Source organism: Mastomys coucha, unplaced genomic scaffold (genome assembly GCF_008632895.1).
Source record: "Mastomys coucha isolate ucsf_1 unplaced genomic scaffold, UCSF_Mcou_1 pScaffold15, whole genome shotgun sequence".
Lineage (NCBI taxonomy): Eukaryota > Metazoa > Chordata > Mammalia > Rodentia > Muridae > Mastomys > Mastomys coucha.
The window spans coordinates 148,914,299-148,939,682 of record NW_022196897.1 but is presented as its reverse complement, the minus strand read 5'-3'; the positions used below and the strand labels follow the sequence as shown (position 1 = coordinate 148,939,682).

Here is a 25,384-nt window from a genome sequence, read left to right as displayed (position 1 = left end):
CAGCCTCTGTGCACCTCAGTGGCCTACTGTGAGAACACATTCCTAGGCAAGTGCTTCTAAGCAGGGAATCCTGTCCACAGGAGTCTCAATTCAGCTTTTTCCTTTCAATACATTTGCATTTTTATAAACTGGGTCCTTTAAAGTATAAAATTCAGATTCTCCAGGGCAGTAGTTCTCAACCTTTTTAATGCTGTGACCCAACAGAGTTCCTCCTGTGGTGAGCCCCAGCTTTAACATTATTTTTTCCATCGCTACTTCCTAACTGTAATTTTGCTCCTGTCATGAATCGTCATGTGAATATCCGTGCTTTCCGGTGGTCGGAGGCTACCCTGTGGAAGGGTTGTTCTACGCCCAAAGGGGTCACAAGCCACAGGTTGAGAACCACTGCTCTAAGACCTCTACCTAGCGGCGCAGGGAAGGAATTAGTCTCCTCAGACATAATAGCACTGATGCTCACCTGTGTGCTCTGGGCATTTCACCACGAGAAGAGAAACAGACTCTGGCTGCAGACTGGTCAACCATTTATTTATTTATTAATTTATTTACTTATTTATCGATACACAGACAAATCATACTATATATTCTTTGTAATGTTTCCTCTCTCTCAAGTCACTTTAGTTTAAACCAGAGGACTTTCTTTAAGAAGGTACACTCGAGAGCAAATACACATAAACACACACACAGACACACATAGACACATACACACACAGAGAGACACACACATACAGAACAAGTAAAAAATAATGTAACCCCATCACAGTGCATGTGAATAAAGGTGCAAACAGGTTTCATTTTCAGACCCTGGAACCAGTCTCTCTGCCTCAGAAGTTAAACAAAGCTCATCACTGTTGTAGGCCAGGGCTGGGCAGAGGCTGGCCAAGCCCACTGGAGACAAGGTGGAAGGAGTTCCTGTTGCTAGAGACCAGGGTACAAGTGCCAGAAACTGTCACTCACTGCCTGCACTCCCAGGTTAAGGTGCAATGGGGACCCAGTGGGGTGGATGGGTGGGGGGATGGCTGGAACACATGTCTGACATTTTAAGATTTGGTTTCTGATATTAGTGCAGAAGGGGTGCGGCCTAGAGTTGGGAGGCTGTGGGTCTTCTCCAAGGCCGTTAGTCTCTCTGCTCTTTTCCCACAGATGAAAGAGCTCCCACAGATCACAGAACTGCATGGCAAAGGCTGTGCAGTCCCTCTCCTTGGAAACTGTATGGTCTCACAGCACCAGCCAAGAACATGGAACATTTGCTGCCATCTCAGATTGGTCAGTGTGTGACTGGGCAGAATAAAGGCCAGGAGGTGGTACTTTCCACTGTAACCTAGACAACAGAGACTGGAGAGACTGGCACCTTTTACCTTTTACCGTTACTGTCCAGCAGAGGGGCAGTAACGTCACATCTGTTGACCTATTCTCCCCTCCCTGCTTGGCTGGCCTTGCCCAATGTTACCTGGAAGTTACCCCCAGGGGGGCTAAAAGGAAAGGAAATCTCTGCCAGGCTAGCTGGGTGCCACTTGGCTGTCCCCAAGAAGCTGTTGGCCTAGGGAGGGGAGGTCCCCAAAGCTCTGAAACAGGAAATCAACAGGACTTTTGGCTTCCCATTTCTGAGGAAATGATAAAGCCTCATAGCTTAACAGTAGCCCTTCATATCCCCAGCACTGTACCTCACACCTGCACCTGACAGATACTGCTGTGTGACCAACATGTGTACACACACACACACAGACACACCACATAACTTATCAGTATACTGGACTGGGGGACTACCCTGCTCTTCAGCCTGCAGGCCCACAGCACCAAGTAAAGCTTGCCCCTGGCTCTCACCTATTGGAGGGGTGGCTCCTCCTGGGACTCCCCACTTAGGCTGGGAGGCGTTTGGCAGTAATTAAGTGAAGGCTGAACCTCCACTTGGACAGAAAGGTCCAAGTCCCAGAGCCCCAATGGGAACCTAGCTGGCAGTGAGAGACTGTTGGGGACTGGCAAGAAGGGCCAGGGAGTTCAGAGACAGGAGAGGGAACCTTCCCAACTCTCTACTGTAAGTGGCCTTCGTTAAGACTCGAGAGCAGGATGAGAAATGTTTAAGGGACAGAGTGAATGTGATGTCACAGGGGTTGTGTGCTAGCCGGTGCTACACCCTCCTGGCAGGAGGCCTGGCTGACAGGGGCCTCTCACTCTTGTGTAATATCTTGGCTGAGATCCACAGACACAAAGAGAATGATGCCACCGCCATCATGCTTTCTGGAGCTACTCTTCCGGTCAAAGACTCCAATGTGTCCAACGTCCTAGCCTGGATGGCTTGCCAGGCCGGACTTCCTCCCCCCACACCCAACAGAGAGGGCATCAGAGAACTTAGGCCCTGAGTGTTAGGACATGGGCTCTAACCATCTGCTCACTTCGTACTGCCTGCTTCAATGCCGGGTGATCCTGAACTGAAAGTGTTCAGGACAGTGCCTGGGCTCTCAATCTCTGACTAGAGGCAAAAGGAAAAAGACAGCCAGAGGCTCTGAGTAGGAAGCTCCCATATTTCTGAGACTCAAGCATCTATGGGAGAAGAGCCGTGGGGCCTGGCTGGACCATGAATGGAGAACAAGAGTACACAGCCAACAGTGGACAGGGAGGAGGCATCTTTCATGTGTAAATATGTAAACCAAGGTCATGGTCAGTTCTTAGTAGGAGGAGAGGGACCCAAGGAGGAGAAAGGACATAGAGATGCCAATAAGGACATAGTTCTGAATGGAGAATGCCTACGCTGCCCAGCTCCTCCTAATTCCTAAGACAATGACCAAGGTGGACGAAGATGCAGGCTGCCCTAGCCAGGATCCCTGTAGCCCTTTCTATCAGTCAGGTCTCAGTGTAGTCACACCCTTCCTGGGGCAACTGGAGACAAATGAACTCCAGGACTGAGAGCTGAGACCCGCTTCCCCAGGCTCCTCTGCTCCCGTACACCTAGTCAGACAGCGAGGGCGGGGGTGCAGAACTCAAGTTGGGAGAGAAGCACCATCTGCAGAGGGAGCCCAGCGAGGATAGGAGGGTCCCCCTACCCCCCCAGTCAGTCACTTAAAGGCATCGTCAGTGTTTTTGAACATGAGAATGGCGTTATAGATCTTCAAGGCTGGGCCCAGCTTGACACTCATGATCTTCACAATGTCCGCCTGTGTCAGCAAAAGGAAGGCCTCGCCGTCAATCATCTGAGGGGGTGGGAGAGTGAGGAGGGGGAAAGGTGTGTGTGGGGGAGGTCAGGTGTGGTGGGGGCAAGGTGAAAGGAAGGTGGGGGCAGATATGATGGGAAGTGTGGGAAGAGGAGAAAGGGCACGTGGTAGGTGGGGAAGGATGGAGGAAGGAGGGCAAAGAGAAAAGACAAGGGAGGGAAAAAGGAGAGAAGGAAGACAACAATGGGGACAGAGAAGGAAAGCAAGAAGCCTGCTCCCCAAGTCACACACATACAGTTTCCCCTCTGTCTTTCTGCTGACTAGTCTGAGTCAGCATCTACACTGGAAAAGTGCCTTTGGAGCCCTTATATAGGCAGGAGCTTTGAGAAAGCAGTTGCGGCTGACCCAGTTGTGGGACTTGCTACCAAACGACAACGCAGAGTTGAAAGTAAGGATTTCAAAATAGTGACAGCCGAGCACGAAGCCAACTGCCAGGTTCTTCTAAGCACAGGGCCCCAGGATGTTGTTGCACAGGTCACATGCCCGCCTTGGGAGCCAGCTTGGCTCCTGGTCTGAGCAGCTTCATTCATTAGTCACCAGGTTTAAAAACACTGCCTGGACTCATTCTGTAACCGGAGCAACAGCCTCCTTATCTACGCATGTGATCTGGCATTTGTGAAATGCCCGAAGCCAAAACAAAGCAAAGACAAACAAAAACAAAGACAACAGAAACCCCACAGCAGCCCATGGGACCCACCTGTCAAGCTCAGTGCTATGAATGGCAAGCTGGGCAGACATTGGATTTTGAGGGCTATCACATGGGGTTCACTGTTACCTCTGACCCATTCCTGTCCCCAAAATCAGAGAGACAGAGAACACTTCAATGTGAACAAGCCTTTGGATCTGATTTCTAGTTTTAAACCTTTTTCTATTAAAGTTGTTTATTTTGTGTATGTATGAGTGTGGGTGTTAGTGTTGGACGTGTGCATGTTACTACATGTGTGTTGGGGTCAGGGGGGCAATTTCTGGGAATCAGCACTCTCTTTCCATCATGGGAGTCTCAGGGATCAGACTCAGATCCCTTAGAAGGGACTGAGAAGGGACTCAGGTCTTCAAGCTTAGTGGCAAGCGCCTTTACCTGCTTATTAAGCCAATCTGGTAGTTCTGATTCCTAGACTTTTAAAAAATGTCACAGGGAAAAAAAGAGAGAGATAAGAAAAAAAGAGAATACTATCCTAGAATGGGAGAGATCGAAGGGCTACAAAGTACCTGAAATCATTTATGTGGGCCTTACTTGGCTCAAGAATGATTTTTAAAAAAACGTTCTGAGGTGACCGGAAATGTGGGGATGGGCAGGGCGTGGATAGTCGGAGGAGCTAGCACTGATTGGTTGCTTGTGCAATAACAGGGTCATATAAAAAAGTCACAAGTTGCAGAGGTCAGGGGTGAAACACTGGGATGCTTGTAATTTACTTCAAACAACCTCATCCTCAGACAGATAGAGCAAGTATGTGAAAGGCTAAGAAGTGTGCCTTCCAGTCAGGGAAGGGAAAAGCCAGCTGTGGGGAGGGAGTGGGGTAAAGAAAGCAGGGGAAGGGGGCTGTCTGAGGCAGGGGACTCAGAGAGGGAAACATATAAATGTCCATGAACAGGAGAGCTGCCACCTGAGCATTAAATGGAGAAAAACTATGAATGTATGCGGCGGCATCACACAATGTCCCCCACACTACAGGGAACAAAGAGAGGCCCACAGAGCACCAGCTGTCTGATCCCACTCACTCAGTTCAAGAACAGGCAAAGCCAATCTACAGTTCTAGAAATCCACAGCACTAAAAAAAAAAAAAAAAAAAAAAAAAAAAAAAAAAAAAAAACAGTGGTTGTGTTTTGGGGTGAGGCCTGACCGGAAGGGACTGAGGCAGAACTTTCTGGTATGATGAAGATGTTCTGTCTTGATGGGAGTGGACTCAAACTCACGTGTTTCATAAAATGTGTGTCACTGGCTATTCACCTCTGTCATCTGGAGTGGGTGGTGGAAGGCATCACTATTGAGCAGGGGTGAAGAACAGCATGCAAGGAACTTGGGGCTTAATTCCGAGCCCCAAAACCAAACCAAACCAACCCCCTAAGCAAATGAACACGAAAAAAAACCTAAGCCATCCCAGGGAGATGGAGCTCAGTGCATTTGCTCCACGTTGGCCAGAATGTTCTAGAAGTAGGAGTCAGTCTGGACACCGAGAGAACATTAATAAGACGGGCAATACAGGGGCAAGACTAGAGACCACACTGTGCTGCTGCAGGGGAATGCTCCTGTTGTTTTGGAAGAAGGCCTTAAACACACTCAAGGGCTCCCTCCAGTTTCAAACTCTACAAATTAAAAGAGTCACAAATAAAGTTCTTTATTTAAGGACAACTGCGCACAGAAAGCCAGACTACCGCTTACAGAGGTCCCCATCCTGGGCTTTTGGTATAGTGCTGGGATTTCTGACTGCAATGTCGCCAGATAGATGTACACACGTGCCAGGGATATGATCCTGCTAGATCTACTGCAGTGAAGGCTCACTCCTTTCCGAAGTTCATAAGGACTTGCAAGGCAGCCCTCAAGGCACTTTTTCTACCTCCATTATAAGAACAGGAAGATGTGTGCTCGGAGACAAGATGCTCCAACTGGGGAGAGCTAGGATTCCAGCCCAGACAGCCTTCAAACCTAGCACTCTCTTCCCTACAGCTCATGGCTTCATATCTTTCCTAAGCAATACCTAAGGGCACTGTATCGTGTTAGACCGTCTCCAGCAAACACCTACACCTGTGTCACCTGATACCTGCTTTGGGCTCAGTGGTATGTAGGGATGTGGCTCAGTCGTGGAGTAGCTGTTCAGCCTGGTTGAAGCTGTGTTCTCTCCCCAATCTGTGAAATGCTTCAATTCAAACAATCCCAGGCAGGGAACATGAGAGAAGACAGATTCCTTCCCAAAGGCAATCTGGACACTATCCCCAAAGCTGGGCCACAGTCCCTACAAGATTACACCCACAGCCTAGGGTGACTATGATTGGCCAGAGGCCTCTCTCAGGCTCAGGTAATGTGGGCGAGGGTAACGGTTTCTTGCTGGCTCAGTGGCAGCGACTTCGTCTCTGTCCCTCTGCACTTGTTGTACCTTACCTCGTCTTTGAAGAGGCGTGCTTGGTCCTCAGAGCCCGTCAAGGTCTGAACGAAGCCAAAGACCTTGGAAATCAAGGGAGATATATTGAGCAGGGGATGAGAACTAGGGGAAGGGTTGAGACTTATGTGATCTTGGTGCCCTTAAACTGGGCCAGGAGGTTCTTTCTTATCAGCCTCAGGGGATCCTCATGTCTTAAGGCACACGAGAGAAGATCCCTTGATCCTCACCCTCTCTATCCACCACCACAAGGGGCCTGTTTTGGTCAGCCTTGCTGGGCAGCTGAAGGGACTGTGGCTAGGAGGGGCGAGCACAGGGTTGGGAGTGGTATGCAGCTCCATCTGAGCAGGCTCTGGCTTGAGACTCCTGCTAGGGTGTGGTTTAGAGGGAGGGTTAGGGCAGGAAGGAGGAGGAGGAGGAGGAAGAAGAAGAAGGAAGAAGAGGAGAAATAGAGGAGGAGAAGAAGGAGAAAAAGAAAGAGGAGAAGAAAAAAGAAATGAGGAAGAAGAAAAAAGAAGGAAGAAGAAGGAAGAAGAGGAGAAGGCTGAGGAAGGGTTCTGTACCTCTTCAATGGTCCACTTGGAGACTGTGGAGGCTGAGATGCCCGCCACTCCTGGCAAGAGTTTACAGTGTTGTTCCCAGCACAGAGAGAGTGGGCGATCGGTGTGGGTCGGCAAGTTGGACATGAAGAGGGACTGGTGTACCACACTGGGAGGGAGGGCTAGAAGACAGAAGCAGAACATGGTGGGCAGAAGTAGGGATGGCCCACATCTGTGTCACAGGGGACACTGGCTGGTCAACAGACAGGACATGACCCCTTCTGAAAGCCTGCAGAGCCACATGGGTGACCTGGTGCTTAGTCCTGCTGGGTGAATGGGTTGCTTGCTCCCAGACTTCAGCACCCACTGTCTAAAGCGACCACAGCACTCTAGGACTTGTAAGGATGCTCTCTTGGAGCTGCTGGCCTCAAGTAGTCTCCAGTGTCCGAAAACCTTATCCGTGACATCAGAGATGAGTTCTGCCTGTCCTTTCTGAAGTCCCTTTGAACTCTGATCCTCTCTTAGCCTAGGGTGATTCTGACCCTAGAGGATGAGTTCCTATCAGCTCTCCAACCCTGGACTGCCCATCACTTGCTTTCTGATCTGCTCAGGAACCCCTGACTCTATAGGTCAGGTGACTGATGCCACTCTGCTTGGCTTCCTCTTTAGCAGGGCCTGGTGCTCATCCCTTGGACTTTACTCAATTCATCGGCTGACCACCTGACCCCATCCTCTCCAGCAGGTCCAGGGACCACAGGTAGCTTGGCTATTTTTCTTGCAGGCCTTACTGTGCCTTGGTCCAGAGTTCAGGATGATTATTCTTTTTAAGTGCTTGCTACTAATTCTGGGTGCAGAATGTAGCACTTCCAGTGCCATATTCTCTATGGCAGCCCCTGCCTGCTACAGACCACCCCTCTCCACCTCGCTCGCGTAGCCTCGGCTTCTTGGCTCCTCATATCTCTACCCCAGGCCTTTAGGATTCGATCACAGCCTAGCTGTCCTTCCCCCCAGTCTTTTTGCATCTCAGCCTGTACACTGCTCAGCTAAGCAGCATTGACAGGCTGTCCCCTGTGACTGATGGCCAGCTCTTGCTATGCCTCCCTTGCTCGGCCATAATTTAGGTTCTCTTCCATGCAAACCCCTTTTGGATGCCCTGGGTCCTGCCTTAGTCCTCAGAGCAGAGTTAGACTCTCTTAAGCACTTACAGTGTTTTTTAAAACCACCTATCCACACAGCCTAAAGGTTCTTTCACTGAGGGGAAAGATGTGCATGTGTGTGGAGCCAGGGGTTCCTGAGCAGATCAGAAAGCAAGTGATAGGCAGTCCAGGGTTGGAGAGCTGATAGGAACTCATCCTCTAGGGCCAGAATCACCCTAGAGTAAGAGAGGATCAGAGTTCAAAGGGACTTTCACCTATATTGAGGTCTGCCATGGATGTGTGAGGAATCTCCTCTCAAAGGGTTCATCGCAGCCAGCGTGTCCCTTTTTGGTTAAAGGCCTGCTGGTGCAGCAGGGAGTCTTCTGTGGAGGTGAGACACCTAGCCTCTGTCCCCAAGTCCTTCAGGGCCTTGGGTGAGTCCTTTCTTCTCCTTTGGGCCAGAGCTACAACCATTGGCAAGACTAATTTCTGAGTTGGTGAGATGGCTTAGTAGTTACTTACTGTGAAAGCCTGAGACCTGGAATTGGTTTCCCCAGACCCATATAAAAGGTAGAAAGAGAGAACTGACACTATGAAGTGATCTCTGACCCCCATGTGCACATCATGGCAACACACACACACACACACACACACACACACACACCACAAACCAACAGGAACTGTCCACATTCAGCAAGCAGGATATGCCCTCTGGTGGTTAGAATGTAGTCCTGCAGTTGGGAGCTGACCACGTGCACCCTGGCAGGCAGAAGAGGGCCCATAGTCTACCGCTGGGCTAGCAGCCTGTTAAGCAGGGCTGAACACTTTATCCAGACCTCCTTAGCCGTATACCACACCATACAGTGGACTCTTATGATCCTTGGCATCTGGCTGATGACACCAGGCCCAAGGAATCTGGATACACAAAGAGACGCCTGGGATGCTCACACAAGACAGAGCAGGAGCAGGTGCAAGTGTTTTGCATGCCAGGGAGAAAGGTATCTAGACACCTTGCCTGTGTGTCCAGAACTGTGAGAAATAAACGATGCTCTTTAGGCCACCAGGTCTGTGGTCCTGTTACAGAAACTCATGCAAATGAACCCAAGGGGACGGGGAACAGACATAACATTAGGGCAAAGTGCTTTAGGCCTAATGCCATGTAGCAGAAGCCTGGTCCAAGTTTGAATCCCACCTCAGCTCCTCACAAGGTGATTTTGCCTCTGAACCTCCCATTCCTCCTTAGTCAGACACAGTGCAGGAGGCTGCAGAGCTAGAGAGGGCGAATATAAAGCCTGGCTCCGTAAACAGTGGACGCTACCACCACCACGTCAGCCGCCGACTCTACAAAGGTAGGTTCTAGCCATGCTTTCAAGCGAGAAAAGGGAGGTTCAGAGATGTCTAGCCGCTTGCTGGATACACAACTGACAGCCATGGTCCCCTGAGGAGGCCTAGAATCACAGAAGAACGGAGTAGAGCCATTGGGGAAATACAGCACCATTTCTAAAAACTCCTAGCAAATCTGTAGGAAGAGATGCTGCTCAAGGCCACATCCTGTGTTCTTGCCACTGCTCTGTGTACCCAAAGACTCAAAAGCAGCGGCTTCCTTCCCAGCTCCCCTCTCCCTGGTGCCCTGGCGTCAGATCCCATCAATCACAGGGCGCTTCGTGCACCCGCTTGCAGGAGGACCCTGAGCAGGGGACCCGTACTCACCTTGGAAATCTTCCTCTGGAATCTTGCGATACTTTGGAGGGCGTCCAATCCTGGAGAGAGAGAGGGACCAGGGCCGCAGCAGAGGATCAGTGGCTGCCTCAAGAAGCCATGAGGTCCCACACCCGTGAAGCCCAGGCCCTGACTCCCTGGCCTTCGCACCGGCCTGGATGGCGAGGCTTTTTCCTTGGGGACAAATTAGACGGGTTCTTCTTCCTGGCTGCGGTCTCCGAGTCGGACAGCTCCGCTTTCAGCCGGCTCTGGTTTTTCTCGGCCAGTGGGCAGCCAGAGAGGCAATGGTGGGCTGTGAACTTGCCGGTGACGTGGCCGGAGCCGTCACAGCCAGGAGTGGGGCACTTCCTGGGGACATGAAGGCTTTAGTTGGGTGGACCCACTGGTTTCTACAGAGCCTCCTTAACCTTGGCCCTGTTCAGGTCTGGGGGAATGCTGATGGGTGTTCACTCCACAGGTGTAAAAGACTCTCCCTGAGCAATACCTGCTTGCCTCTGGGCCTCACCTGTGACTTTACTTACCGGTGGTGAAAGCCATATTTGGAGGTCTTTGTGTGGGGTGGGCTCCTGTGGCTGAGAGAGGGGCAACCCCCAGGGGAGGCAGAGCTGGACTCTCTGGGCCCTGCACAGGTAGAAAGAGAAGTTGGCACAGAGTCTTGGTGACAGAGGAATGGGACGGGGAAGCAACAGTTTCCCTGTAGGGGAAGAGTACTCAGAACTTTGGAGACCAGGTCCAGAGCCAAGCTGGGCCATTCCTGCCACTGAGCATCAGCTATCAGTGGGGAAGGAAGGTTGGGCTCTTGTATACTTTGCTGGGGCCTGTGGGCATGCCTTGGTTTAGTGTAGCAGGAAGCCCTGGGGAAATTAGGGGGTTAGGCATCCCGGATCACTGTGAGCACTGGAGCCCTGGCGGGGTTGTCAGAGACTGATAGAACGGGAAAGAGAAGAGTGCCCCCCCGGGGGTACACACGGAGAGGAGGCTCCAGGGGATGTCCTGTCTTGGAGCACCAGCCTGCAGGGTGGATGTCTGGGTGATCGGCATCAATCCAGAAATCATAGTTGTGACTCCAGCCATCAAAGTGGAGCTGGGGAAGCAAGGCCCTTGGAGGTCAGGTATTGCTCTGGGAGCCCAGCTCAGTCAGGAGGTTGGCTGGGCTCAGAGGTTCTCTCCAAGCCAAGGCCAAGATCTTGGAGAGGAAGAATACAGGGGCCACCTACACAGTAACTGCTTTTGGCCATAGATTCCCACCGCTTCACTGGATAAAATGTCATCATTCCCATTCAGTCCTTGTATAGGACAAGAATTGTCAAACCCATTTTGCAGATGTAAGACCAGCTTAGAGAGGCCAAGGAACCCATCCAAGCCCACAAAAGCGAATCACAGATAAGGAAAGAATGAGATCTGGGGCCTTCAGCTTCCTATCTCATGCTATGACTTTGATTGATCTCTAAATATTCTATAGAATTCCTGTCCCACTGACCTGTCCACCTCCTCTCCCCAGCCTAGGGTCCCAGAGCCACCTTTATCCGATGATCCTCCACGTCTTCCACACTGGCTACCCGGATCAGTGCTGGGTTCCGGCGGTCTACAGCCTCCAGCTTCATGTTGACCAGGAAGCTGTGAGGGGGTCGCTGTAGGGAGACAAGAGCTTTGAGGATAAGGCTCAGCTTGGAAGATCTGAGGCTCCGAGAAGAGAGCTACAGGGGAGACTGTCTTCGCCAAGGCCCTCTTCTGACTGACAGGACCACGTCTCCCTAAGCTCAGCTCTGTCGAGGGCAAGAGTCAACTCACCACTTTGAAGGCCCACGTGGGCACAGCTGAGGTCCCAGTTTCTTCTAGATACTTTTCCCAGCAGAAGCTGTCCGGGTCTGGGTAGTCTAGAGAAGAGCATGAGAACAATATCTGAGCCAGCCAGGTGACTCGAAGAACTCTGTTCCCAGTCACGATCAAGAACAAGGAGGGATGCCCAGCACGGTAGTGCACACCTTTAATCCCAGCAGTTGGGAGGCAGAAGCAGGTGGATCTCTGTGAGTTTGAGGCCAGCCTGGTTTACAAAATCAGTTCCAGGACAGTCAGGGCTACACATAAAAATCCTGCCTCGAAAATGAAAACAACCACAAACAAAACAAACAAACAAATGAATATAGAAGGGGTGGAGACTCTTGGAGAAGCAATTTCCCCCATGTGAGCACCGTTAGCTGTGTGCATGGGGCTTCTGGGGCAGATGGATCCTGGAGAGAACAAAGTACACAGAACCCCAAGAGTTCAGAGTTGTTGAAATCCTAGCTCCCATTGCTTACGACCCCTATTGCTCTTAGTTCTTACCAAACCTCTGCCACACTTGGGCCTGTGGCGGTCCTAGGAGGAAGGGCCTATGTCCTCTGAGACCCCTGCATGCTTGGGGTAGTCATCTTTCTTTTCTGAAACCCCCAAAAGTCAAGGGTCCAGGCACTATCTGCTCCCTACTCTGATCCTAAAGGGCCTGCTAAGGAGGTACAGGGACCGCGTCTACCATGTTACTAGCCAAGGAGGGGGAAGCAGGCCTGGGAAGGAGGCATGCTCTGGCAGCAACCTCACCTTGTGGAGGGGTGAGAGGCTTTCCCTGCTTCTGGCACCAGCCGACTGGGTGGATGTAGGGGCTGCTGGGATCACACCTGAAACCCAAGAGTAGATTATTGCCCCAGGATAAATAGAGAGGGCTGAGCCTGGCATCCTCACAGCATGGTATCGGGGACTTCCACAGCCGCCCTCTTGGTGAGAAAGGGAGTAACTGACCTAGGGTCATTAATTGAAAACTCTAGCACACCATAACAGCTAGTGGAGATCTAGGAAGGGATGAGTGTGCACCTGAATCACAGTACTTCCTGGATTCTAGGAAGAACTGAGCCACAAAGCCCATGACACGCAGACACACAGGGCAGCTCACTACCTACCCCCATCTCCCAATCTAGAACAAGATCTAAATATCAGGAATGGACTAGGTGGGGCCACATGCTGTCTGAGGTCCTAGGGAAGATGCCTCCCACCCCTGGTGTCTCCTCCCTAGCAGGTCCCAGTACCAGTAGTCGTATGTATCGCCCCAGTCATCAAAGTGCACCAGGAAGCGACTGTCTACCACATCGGTCACACTGGCCACACAGACGAGGGAGGGGTTCATGCGGTCCACAGCTTCCAGCTTCATGCCCACCTGGAAGCCCACCGGTGGAGTACTCTAGGAACAAGAAGAGGGTTGCCACACCAGGGCCAGGCTGGCTGGAGCTAGCCCAGAGCACCCAGAAACACAGGAGTGGCTTATCTACAAGGATTGCCTGAGACGGGGAAATGGACACAAGGGGGAAATAGGTCAGGAATGAGGGTTGCTCTCGGCCGCTCAGGGACTTCCTATTCTCCAAAGGCAATGATCTCCATCCACTAGGTGACTTGTGAGAGAAGGTAAGTGACCGTCGGGATGTATCTGCCCAAAGGTTCAGGCAGGCTGAGGACAAGTCTCCCCTACATGAATAAGTCTTGCCATGCTTGTCTGAGGCAGCTGGGGCAGTAGTGGGATGGGTGAGAGGAGGCACTGACATCCTCCATCCCTGAAGGGTACAGGGAGCTGGAAGGGTGCTAGTATTGGCTGGGGAGTTACCACAAGAAGGCAAAAGCTTTAAAAAACAGCACTTCCTCATCTTCCAAGATATCTAACACAAACATCTTCTTTTAGAAGGACCTCATCTGTGGTCCAGGACACAATGCCAGTTAATGGCAGGGCCAGAATTCAAATAGTCTGACTTAAAAAAAAAAAAAAAATCTGCATTTTCTGTCACTTTAGGAGGTGGAACCCTATTAATCACCTGTTCACCCTAACTAGAGTCTCTGGGGCCGGACTGGAGTGGATGAGTCACTGTCCCTATGAACAGCATAGTGGAGTCCCAGCCCCCAGTATGGAAACATTTTCAGTGGGGGCTCCCTCTCTCTCAGACCCTTTGCTTGGGATTATGTGATACGTAAAGGTGTAACGGCTAACGAGCTACCTGCCCCCTGCTGCCTGCCTCTGAACAGATTAAAAACAGGAGGTAAGCTAGTGGGACTGTCAGAGATAAGAGGAAAGGGCTGCCAGGATAGACTTTGACCAGATGCGATAAGCTGCAGAGCAAACCAAAGGAAGTCCATCTGAGCAGAGGCAAGTCAGTGTCCAGGCTGTGGAGGCAGCAAGGGCCTGTGATGTACGGGGGAGAATTCCGCAGCAGAGAATGCTATGGCTTAGGTGTGTCCCCTTAAGGGTCCTGGGCCAGAAGGGGACTGGAGGGCCCTGGCTGGTCACTGAGAGACTCAATCCTTATTGAAAGCAAGCTGGAGAGATGGCCTAGTGATTAAGAATACTTGCTGCTCAGTCATAGGCCTGGAGTTCAGATCCCAGCACTCAGGACCTGCAAATGTTTGTGACTTTAGTTCCAATGCCCTCTTCTGGGCTGTGTAGCACACAGGCACTGGCAAAGGCACAGACTCACACACAGACTCGCACACACAGACTCATACTGGCATAGGCACAGACGACACACACACAGACTCATACAGACACATACACATAGACTCACACAGACACACACACACAGACTCACATTGGCATATGCACAGATGACATACACACAGACTCACACAGACTCACACAGACACACACACACAGACTCACAAAGACACACACACACAGACACACACACATACATAGACTCACACAGACACACACACACACAGACTCACACTGGCATATGCACAGATCACACACACACAGACTCACAAAGACACACACAGGCACCTACAGACTCACACACAAATAAAATACATCATAAAAAAATAAAAATTCAAGCTTGAGCCAGGCAGTGGAGGCGCACACCTTTAATCCCAGCACTTGGGAGGCAGAAGCAGTCGGATCTCAGAGTTCAAGGCCAGCCTGGTTTACAGAGTGAGTCCTAGGACAGGCAGGGCTACATACTCAGAGAAGCCCTGTCTCAAAAACCAATTAAATCAACAAACAACCCCCCCCCAAAAAAAAACCCATCCAAGCCAAACAAAAACCCAAAAGAAGAAGAAGAAAACGAAGGAAGTTAGGAAGAAAAGAGAGAAAGCAAGCAGACAAGCATGTGCTTAAAGCCTCTGAGCCCTGTGACCTCTTCCATACATGTTTCCTACAGTGTGGGGTCAGCTGCCATGTAGCCTCCTCAAAGGCTCAAAGACTTTCCTCTTCTGAAGCTACAGGACAACACAAGGCTCATTTTTTTCTGTATTATTTTGTTATAGCTACAAAAAATGGATGAGGGCTGGTGAGATGGCTCAGGGGGCTGAGTCGTCTGCCTTTAAGCCACACGGTCTGAGTTTGAATCCCTGGATCCACACACGAATGCAGAAAAGCCACTCCCACAAGCTGTCCTCTGCATCCCACACACAAAATACAATTTTTAGAAAGGGTAATTTAAAAAAATGGATGAAGACAAAATGAAGGGTGGAAGGGGCCAGGACTGGGGTGGGGAGACATAACCAGCATCCCCCATTTCAGCTTTTTGGTCTTTCCATGGACATGCCTCTTAAACCAGTGGAGACCAGAGCAGAGCCAAGTTCCGCTCTGCTGAGTCAGATCCCCCTGGCCGGCTGCAGGGCCTTTGGTCTCAGGGGTCGTTGGTCACTTTTATTCAGATACTCACGTGGCTCTGGCTTACAAACAGGTGCTTGGGGGCAGCCTGAGCTTTCGTGTTGCGCAGGTACTGGCTCCAGCTGAACTCCTCTTCCTTGTAACCTGGGCCCCTCGAGGGGGGAAGGAACAGAGCACCTTGCAGAGGCTCGGGCCATGGTGAGGTCCCCAATAATGAAGTAGAAACAGGCGGGTCTGCGGTCCCCATACCCCTCATGGACCCTCTGCTAAAGGGAGGCAGACCTGTCGAACACTCAAAAGGGTTTAGAAAAGCCTCAGAGGAGAGCTGTACCGGAATGGGATGGAGAGACTGCCCTGCGTGTGGGATAAGAACAAAACAAAACAACAACAGAAAACCAAGTGGGTTGCGGGGTGACCTGAAGGGAGGAAGAGATGGGTCCGGGACTCACTGCCTTGCAGAGACCAACCCCAGGGAGATCTTACCTTTGGGAAGCTGCAGCTTGTGTCCAGTCTTCTCAAACCAGCCAGCGGGATGAATGTCGGGGGAGTTGGCATTGACCCAGAAGTCATGGCACTCAGAGTAACCATCGAAGTGCAGGCGCAGGCGGTAGCCACACACCTGACCGCGAACAAGAATCAGAGGCAGGTCAGTGCCGGCTGGCGTCTCCCTTACCTCTCCTGGTCCAGCCTGCAGTCTCAGGGATCCAGTGCTAGCAGGTTCCCTGAGTACTGAGTGCAAGGTGGGTACTCTCTATAGCAGCCCCCTGCCTCCCCACACCCCAGACTGGATGTGGCAAGCACTACAGATTGGTGTGTCTCTGGGGTCTCTCTTTCTGCCACCCCCTCTCACTGTACCCTCTCAATGCTCCTTGCTATGCTCACACTCTTCCCTCATGCTCCAGGCCCTGCTCTGCTGTACCTGTTTGGGATTTTCTTCTCTAGCACAGGATGGTGGCAGGTAGGCCTTCCTAGGCCTTTCCTACCCCTTGGGCCAAATGGAATATGTCTTCATCTGCAAGCCCATGGTGTGTCATGCCTACGCCTATCTCACAGATTCCCTTCCTAGAGGACGGGCCTTATCTGATCTGAGACAGCATCCCCACCTTTTGTATCTTTGACATGCCCCACCCCCCACCCCTAGCATAGCCAACTATTTCAGTAACTTCAGTGTTCCATGGCTTCTCATCTGTTCCCCAGTGTTTACTTTTCGATTTCCCTATATTCCAATGGACCCCCCTGGATGTCTGGGCTTCCTGAGGCAGGGCAGTGCCTCCCTTCCATCCCCCTGACCCCTACCCACCAAGGCTCAATCACACCACATTGAAACATTGGAAGGGTATTTCCAGCTCACCTCAGCCACAGTAAGGATGAAGTACATGGACGGGTGTTGGGGGTCAATGCCTTCCAGCTTCATGCCCAGTTTGAAGCCATTCTTGTTATGGGTGACTGCCTGGGACTGTCAATGCATAGAGTGGAGAGGACCCAGCTTCCATCCGGCCTTAACCTTGTCTAGTGGACTTGGGGTGAAGGAGCTGTCTTTAGGTCCCATCTGCCTTGCTGATCTCAAAGGGTGACTTACTGGGGCTCTGTCCTGCAGGGGTCACCAGAGGATGAGAGAGCTGCAGGACTATTCTGAAGGATTGGGTCAGGGCTAGACTTAAGGGTGCTCTCAGCTGCCTCATGGTGAGGTCAATGCTGAACCGGGTCAAAGGTCCTGGAATCCACAAGTCAGGCGGTGAGGAGTGAGCTTAGAGGTCACCTCCCTATTTCTTCCTTTCTAGAAAGTTCCTTACAGTGCACCCTTTTAGACTCTGGACCTCTTCATTCTGCTAGCACATCAAGGATTGTTCAGTAGAAAACACCAGAAGGCTTGCTCTTAGTGGCGAGACCCTGACCTGAGAGGATAAACTCTGCTTAGGCTGAAACTGCCCAACTCACATCCTGGAAGAGGCTAACTGGGGCCGTGACAGCCTTCTGCTCCTCCAGGTAGGACTCCCAGGACCAGCCGTCCTTCTTCTCACTGGACACTGCAGAGACAAGAGGCGGATTGGCTCCTGGTTTGCTCCTGAGGCACGGACAGTCTTCCTGTTTCCCCTGACCGAGCTCCTCTCTCTCTCTCTCTCTCTCTCTCTCTCTCTCTCTCTCTCTCTCCCTCTCCCTCTCTCTCTCTCTCTCTCTCTCTCTCTCTCTTTTCTCTTTCGAGACAGGGTTTCTCTGTATAGCCCTGGCTGTCCTAGAACTCACTCTGTAGACCAGGCTGGCCTCGAACTCAGAAATCCACCTGCCTCTACCTCCCAAGTGCTGGAATCAAAGGCGTGCACCACCACCGCCCAGCTTGACTGAGCTCTCGATTAAACTCCAAGCAAACCTTTGACTGTCCACCTGTACCTCGTGTCCCATTCAGCTATGACAGTGCCAGGGGGCACAGGGGAGAGGGCTCAGACCTGAGGTGAGGTCACAGGATAATTTGATTCTCCTCCACCCCCAAGCCACTGTCAGCAGAAGCCCTTTGGATTATGCAGCAATGAAGGTCACAAAGACTCAGCCACTCTGTTCTCGGAAATGTACAGGGTGAGGATTAGTGATGAGACCTGAGCCAGAGGACTTAATTACACGGCTACCTAAGCTCACTAAGGAAGAGGAAGAAATATAGAAGTGGGGGTGGGGTGGGGGGAGAACAAAAAGGAAGAAGAAGTGGAGGAGAGAACCCACAGAAACAAGAAACCTTTCTAAACATTGTTCTCCTAAGTACTTAGAGGAATAGACATACAGATGCGGGTGTGAACCTGGTGTGCCCCAGTAAGTGAACCAGTTCCACAGTCTTCCCAGACACGTGCGTGCTGAGTGTGAGCACAGCCGTGCGTCATGAGTACATGCGTTCATGGACACAAGTGTGTGCAACCATACATGTGGGACACAAGTGTGTGCAACCATACATGTGCATGCGGTATACTCAGGCATACACAAATATGTATGTATTAGTTCTAGAACCTATGGTTCAGGTCCTGTTCATACCCCAGAGCCTTAAGAGTCCTAGGGTAGGAAGGATGGGGAGTTTTTCTGCAATTAGATGCCTGGCCTCCATGCCCAGGACCCTTTAAAGGCTATGATAGCCAGTTAACCAAAAGGCAGGCTGACCAGTTCAGCTGAGCTGTCTTCCACTGAAGGACATAGACAATCAGAAGCCCAGCAACATGTAAGAATCAGCTTTTATTTGGGGGAGGGAGGCAGCTCTAACTTCTGGAAATGGACTCAGCTTTGTGATGTTATCTGATGTAGAGAGAGTTCGTGAGGATTTTGTAATACATGGTCTAGAAGAGGTCCTTATGAAGTGCCAACAAGACTAGAGTCATGTTACTGATCCTTCCTGGTCTTGCCCAAGACCGACCCACTGACCCAGTTTCCCTATGCTCTGGCTCCCTTGGCCTTGAGTCATTCAAGCTTGTTGCTGGTTTGCTAGCTCAGGAAGAGGCTTGTTCCCCCGTGGAACTTGTTTGTTCTACAGCTGCCTAAACTCCTTAGTTAACCACACCAAACCTTGGCCTCCCAAAGACCCAACCCCACTGGGCTAAGACAAGTATTTTGTTCATCAGCTGATCAATCAAGCTATCAAACTCTCTGAGATTGATGCCAATGCCAAACCTAGGACACATCTCTTCAGGGCATCCTTTGTCCTGAGTAAGACCCCTCCTACATTCCTCCAGAACATCTGCTCTCTACACAACTTCATCTATTACTCAGTGAGCAGGGGCAAGAAGAAACAAGTTCAGAGAACAGGACGCCAGGATAATCATGATGGTGCTATCCCCTATCCTCACTGGGATGCCACACCATGTCTGACTCTTTATTTTATCCAGACCACCGCTGCTATGACCAAACCCTTCACAATATCCAGGTCTTTATTCCTAGATAACCGTCCTGTCAGCCTTACCATCCCGGAATTGTGGCACAAGCTCAGTCAGTGGCTGAGCACTTGCGAGCGTTCTTACCTTAGGCACCTCTGTTGCTCCTAGGTACTGCAGCCCTGAGTTCATATCCCTTTACCCATCTTCCAATAGATCCAATCTATAAGATGCCCATGCCACGCCATGCCACACCATGCCACATCAGACACTTCTCACAGGCACCATGTTGACCTGTCAGCTCTTACATTATCAGCCCCCTCTCACATCCATTCCTTCCCTGCACCAGTACTAACTTTTTTTCTAAATGTACATGTTGTCTTACACGCATGTCTGTCTGTACACCATGTGCATGCAGTGCCCATAGAGGCCAGAAGGCGGCGACAGATCTCCCTGGAACTGGAGTTACAAATGCTTGTGAGTCACCGTGTGGTTCTCTGGAAGAGCTGGCTAGTGCTCTTTGGTTTTTGTTGTTTGTTTGTTTGTTTGTTTGTTTTCAAGACAGGTTTCTCTGTGTAGCCCTGGCTGTCGTGGAACTCAGAGATCTGCCTCTGCCTTCCAAGTGCTGGGGTTAAAGATGTATGTATGCCAACACTGCCCAGCTTACACTTAATCACTGAGCCGTCTTGACAGCCCCCATCATTGCTAACTTGATGCTTTCAATGGACATAGCATGTAACAGGTTTTCAGCCTTCCATCTCTGATCACACACCACCTTGTTTTTTCTTAACTATTCCTTTTACCAGTTAGCTGAGGTTCCTGTGTGCCCCATCTGCTGCCAGGAATTGGGAGTCCAGAGACACTTCAGAGATTTCATCTCCATCATCTCCTTTAGAACTCCCAATGCTCTGAGGTGATGGGAAAGGCTGGTAGTACCCTTTTCATAAATGAGAAAAGAGATCTTGTATTGCATATCAGCCACTGAAAAAAAGCCTGGCTCCCATAACTCCCTGGAATATCTGGATTCTTTCTGTAGACAAGTCCTGGTTTCCTCTAGTTTCCTGCATCCTTCCCCACAGTGAACTTTTAGTCTCATTCCCAAGATCAAGTTAAGTCCCAAAGCTTCCATCTATGGTTGCACAATCTATATACTTACTACACACTGATACCCCGACCAAGGGGCTACATGGGGCTGCCATCCAGGCTGGGTTCCCTGCCAAGCCATGTGGCTGTCTACAGTGAAGAGCGAGCGCTGTTCTGATTGGTCTACTAAGAAGAGGCACATTGATATGACTTGTATGAAGGCATCACAGAGGTCATCTGTAAAACAGATGCCCTCTAGTTTCCAGGGATGCTCCAGCTTCCAGGGGCGCTCCAGCTTCCAGGGGTGCTTCAGCTTCCTGCAGTGCTCCGGCTTCCAGAAGTGCTCCAGTTTCCAGCGGTGCTCCAGCTTCCAGAGGTGTTCCATCTTCCAGCGGTGATCCAGCTTCCAGTGATGCTCCAGTTTCCAGAGGTGCTCCACCTTCCAGTGGTGCTCCACCTTCCAGTGGTGCTCCACCTTCCAGTGGTGCTCCACCTTCCAGTGGTGCTCCGGCTTCCAGAAGTGCTCCAGTTTCCAGCGGTGCTCCAGCTTCCAGGGGTGCTTCAGCTTCCTGCAGTGCTCCGGCTTCCAGAAGTGCTCCAGTTTCCAGCGGTGCTCCAGCTTCCAGGGGCGCTCCAGCTTCCAGGGGTGCTTCAGCTTCCTGCAGGGCTCCGGCTTCCAGAAGTGATCCAGTTTCCAGCGGTGCTCCAGCTTCCAGAGGTGTTCCATCTTCCAGCGGTGATCCAGCTTCCAGTGGTGCTCCAGTTTCCAGAGGTGCTCCACCTTCCAGTGGTGCTCCGGCTTCCAGAAGTGCTCCAGTTTCCAGCGGTGCTCCAGCTTCCAGAGGTGTTCCATCTTCCAGCGGTGATCCAGCTTCCAGGGGCCCTCCAGCTTCCAGAGGCGCTCCAGCTTTCAGGGGTGCTCCAGCTTCCAGGGGTGCTCCAGCTTCCAGTGGTGCTCCGGCTTCCATAGGTGTTCCAGCTTCCAGGGGTGCTTCAGCTTCCTGCAGTGCTCCGGCTTCCAGAAGTGCTCCATCTTCCAGTGGTGCTCTGGCTTCCATAGGTGCTCCAGCTTCCAGGGGCCCTCCAGCTTCCAGCAATGCTCCAGCTTCCAGAAGTGCTCCAGCTTCCAGGGGTGCTCCAGCTTCCAGGGGCCCTCCAGCTTCCAGCAGTGCTCCAGCTTCCAGAGATGTTCCAGCTTCCAGTGATGCTCCAGTTTCCAGAGGTGCTCCACCTTCCAGTGGTGCTCCAGCTTCCAGAGATGTTCCATCTTCCAGCAGTGCTCCAGCTTCCAGGGGTGCTCCAGCTTCCAGGGGTGCTCCAGCTTCCAGGGGTGTTCCAGCTTCCAGCAGTGATCCAGCTTCCAGGGGTGCTCCATCTTCCAGCTGTGCTCCAGCTTCCAGGGCACTCCAGCTTCCAGTAATATTTCTTTGCTTGTCTCTGCTTCCACACATGCCCTTGGAAAGCTCAGCCTGGTCAAAGCTAACCTGGAAATGACTACACCAAAGCCTGCGGTCCTTTTGGTGCTGTTTATCGCAGACAGTGGCACATCTATCCGTTTGTCCGGCGAGGAACCTGGCAGTGGCCTATACGTTGCTCTACTTCCCAGAATCCTCTAGTCCTGCTGATTCCAGCTCCGAAGTCTGTTCACCACCATTCCTCATTAGTTCTTGCTCTGAACTAGTCTGAGGTCCCCCATCTTGACCTTCCTGTTCCAAACTTATTACATTGCCAAAATATTTCCCAAGTAAAGATTTTTTTTCATTCATTCATTTATTTATTGCTCACTTTACTTCCCAATATCAGTTTTCCCCCTCTCCTCTTAGTACCCCCCGGCTCCTCTCCCAGTTCCCCCTTCTTCTTCCCCTCTGAGGAGGGGGAGCCCCTCCCTGGGTATCATCCCTCTTTGGCACATCAAGGACTTTTTTTTTTTAAATCCCCAAATATCTTATCTCCACCTAGAGAACAAAAGCATACATTTGCCCACAGCCCACAAAGCTCCTGTAAGCTCGCCCCTCCTGTAAGCTCGCCCCTCCTGTAAGCTTGCCCCTCCTGTAAGCTCGCCCCTCCTGTAAGCTCGCCCCTCCTTCCTGCTCACACGGTAGCGGGAACTTCTATGCCTTTGCGGCTGTGGCTCTGCAGAGGCTGAGCCCTCTGGTTTGAGTATCCAGCACCCAACTTTCTTCCATCCTCCTAATTTTCCTTACCCTCTAAGACCCACACCCAGCTGCAGCAGCTGGATAGGGCTTTACAAGGAGTAGATGCTCAACAGGCGTTTGTTATGTGACTAGAGAAAGGACAGATGGACGGACCGAGACACTGAACGACTGACTACATGAGGTGGTGGTCCTATGAGATGCCTTTGTATTTACATACCCCATATGTGATGCATTGTTATCTGATACATAATATACTGTTAAATGATATATAGAACATCATACTGTTCGATGACGGCTGCTTATCCATCTCTGCAACTGTGAGCTTCTTGAGTGAGTCTTGGTGCCTACCTAACTCTGTTTTTTGTTTGTTTGTTTTTTGTTCTGTTTTTTGGTTTTTCGAGACAGGGTTTCTCTGTATAGCCCCAGTTGTCCTGGAACTCACTCTGTAGACCAGGCTGGCCTCAAACTCAGAAATCTGCCTGCCTCTTGCCTCCCAAGTGCTGGGATTAAAGGCGTGCACCACTATCACCCGGCCCTAGCTCACTCTGAATTCTAGCTCCTAGCCAGTGCCTGATACATAGTAGACAAGATCTAGAGTAGGCCCGTGTTCAAGAGCCATCTAAGGCTGCATAGTGAAATGCTGTCTAAAAAAGGGGTGGGGTGGGGAGAGGTGACTAGGTCAGGAGGGTACTGCCTCAAGAGCATGCTACTACTGAGGGATTATTTTGAAAAACCAGAGAACCATCTCCTCTCCCCCCACCCCCAAATTAAGAGTTTGTAGAATTTTGCGTCAAACTTTAGATGAGAAACTTAAGAAAATGCTCATATAGCTGAGCATTGTGGCACATGCCTGCAATCCTAGCTCTCTGGAGGCAAACAAGGCCAGCCAGAGATGCACAGAGAGTTCTAGGCTAGCCTGGACTTACAAAATGAGAGAGTGTTTCAAAAAAAATAAATAGAAACCAGAAACCATTTCTAAGCCAGGTGAGGTGGCTCCTGCCTGTAACTCAGGATCTACAGAGCCGAGTCAGGAAAACTACGAATTAGAGACTAGCTGGAGCCAAAGGGTGAGCCCTCATTTCAAAAACAAAACCATCTCCCTAAACCAAATGGGGTAGTACATGCCTTGGAAGCTCAGTGGCTGAGGCAGGAGAGTCATTCCTTTGAGGCCAACCTGGGCTGTATAGAGAGACTGTGATTTGAAAGAGGAGGAGGCCGGGAGTGGTGGCATGCATCTTTAGCCCCAGCACCAGCAAAGCAGGGCACCAGAGGATGGATCTCTGTGAGGCTGTGGCCGGCCCTGTCTATGTAGGAAGTTTCAGGCCAGCCAGAGAGAGCTATACAGTGAGATCCTGCTTCAAAACAAAAGAGAAAAATCATGCCCTAAAAAGCCAAAGGGAACTTTGAAAGAGAGGGGTGGGGGAGGAAGAGGAAGAGAGGAAGAGGAAGCAAGCAAGAAGCAATCTAGGTCCGTGTTGTTAGCATCCCTACTGGTGTCTCTCCTGAATTAAACTCAGATTCTCAGCCCCTCCCCAATCCTATACGTCACTATATCATTTTAATATAGAATCAGTTTCTTACATTCAGTTCACAAATGAACAAGGGTCTGAATAGACATTTCGTCAAAGAAAATATGTAAATGGTTAGTAGCTTGCATAAGAAGATAACCAACATATTGCTTACTAGTCATTGGGAACACACATCCTAACAACAGAGGGATGCCACTTCTCACTCCACAGGAGGGCTAAGAGGGAAAACCAGACACATGGCCACAAACACTGAGGACAGCTGTAAGCTAGAATCCTTGCACATCCCAGCATGGATATAAGATTACAGTACAGCCACTATGGAGAACTTAAAGTGTGTGCCACAGAGCCCCATCTGTAATTTGTCCCAATGATAAATGTAGAGTCATTATGTGGAAGAAAACTTCACTCCTAGGGATATGCCCAGTAAAACTGAGGCATATATGGGCTGGAGAGAGCACTGACTGCTCTTCCAGAGGTCCTGAGTTCAATTCCCAGCAACCACATGGTGGCTCACAACCATCTGTAATGAGATCTGATGTCCTCTTCTGGTGTGTCTGAAGACAGCTACAGTGCACTCATAGTAAATAAATAAATAAATAAATAACACTGAAGCATATATCTACACAAAAATATGTACAATATTCATATGAGGGAGCATAACAGTCCAACACAGAAGCAATCTGTCCATGGATGATGGACAGATATTACTTAACCCAAAGGCATAAAGTCCCCACATGAACTAAACTATGGCTAGACCTTGATACCACCATGCTAAAGAGAATGAAGTCAGACACAAAGGATCACATCTATGATGATCCAAGCAGAGACACTGAATGAAATGTCCCAAGCAGACAAATATATATATAAATATATATATATATATATGGTAAATTGCTGGTTTGGAGGGGATAAAGGTGACTTGCGGGGATGGGGGGGAATGTTTAAATGTCTACTATGGTGACAGTTATATGATTCTGTGTACATACTATGCCACAACTGCATATTTCAAATAGATGGGCAGCAGTTTGAGTGAATTATAACTGAATAAAGCTATTAAAACTTATACTTCATAAACATCTATGCCTAAAGCATTAACTGTTAAGAATGATGAGCTAACTGGGTGTGGTGACATACACCTTTAATCTCAGCTCTTGGGAGGCAAAGGCAGGTGGATTTCTGTGAGGTCTAGGCCAGCCTGGTCTAGAGAATGAGCTAGGACAGCCAAGGTTACATAGACCCTGTCCCAACAATTCCCCCAAACGATAAACTGGATATAATCAACTGAAAACTTTGTTTTTCTAAAGACATCATTTAAAAAAGAAAAGATAAGGCAAAAATATCTGTATTAACCTCTGACATAAGACTTGTATTTCGGGGCAGTGGTAGCGCACGCCTTTAATCCCAGAACTTGGGAGGCAGAGGCAGGCGGATTTCTGAGTTCGAGGCCAGCCTG

The 25,384-nt window shown here is 50.4% G+C and overlaps 1 protein-coding gene across 5 annotated transcripts in view; it reads right to left on the bottom strand.

The window, feature by feature from the left end:
- Positions 1–511: 511 nt before the first annotated feature.
- Positions 512–25,384, bottom strand: part of L3mbtl1 (L3MBTL histone methyl-lysine binding protein 1) — a 33,683-nt gene continuing 8,810 nt past the window's right edge. For 4 of the 5 annotated variants that reach the window (XM_031372649.1, XM_031372652.1, XM_031372650.1 and 1 more), the window contains 15 exons: positions 17,260–17,348; positions 16,673–16,777; positions 15,805–15,940; positions 15,374–15,465; positions 12,755–12,906; positions 12,273–12,349; positions 11,487–11,572; positions 11,216–11,326; positions 10,665–10,779; positions 10,217–10,316; positions 9,846–10,043; positions 9,687–9,736; positions 6,865–7,022; positions 6,304–6,366; positions 3,097–3,994 (listed from right to left, as the gene is read on the bottom strand). In XM_031372649.1, coding sequence (XP_031228509.1) covers positions 3,800–3,994; positions 6,304–6,366; positions 6,865–7,022; positions 9,687–9,736; positions 9,846–10,043; positions 10,217–10,316; positions 10,665–10,779; positions 11,216–11,326; positions 11,487–11,572; positions 12,273–12,349; positions 12,755–12,906; positions 15,374–15,465; positions 15,805–15,940; positions 16,673–16,777; positions 17,260–17,348 — 1,727 coding nt within the window. In that variant the 3' untranslated portion in view covers positions 3,097–3,799. Of the gene's footprint in view, positions 3,995–6,303; positions 6,367–6,864; positions 7,023–9,686; positions 9,737–9,845; positions 10,044–10,216; positions 10,317–10,664; positions 10,780–11,215; positions 11,327–11,486; positions 11,573–12,272; positions 12,350–12,754; positions 12,907–15,373; positions 15,466–15,804; positions 15,941–16,672; positions 16,778–17,259; positions 17,349–25,384 lie in introns of all 5 variants that reach the window. The other variant, XM_031372651.1, reaches the window with a different exon arrangement.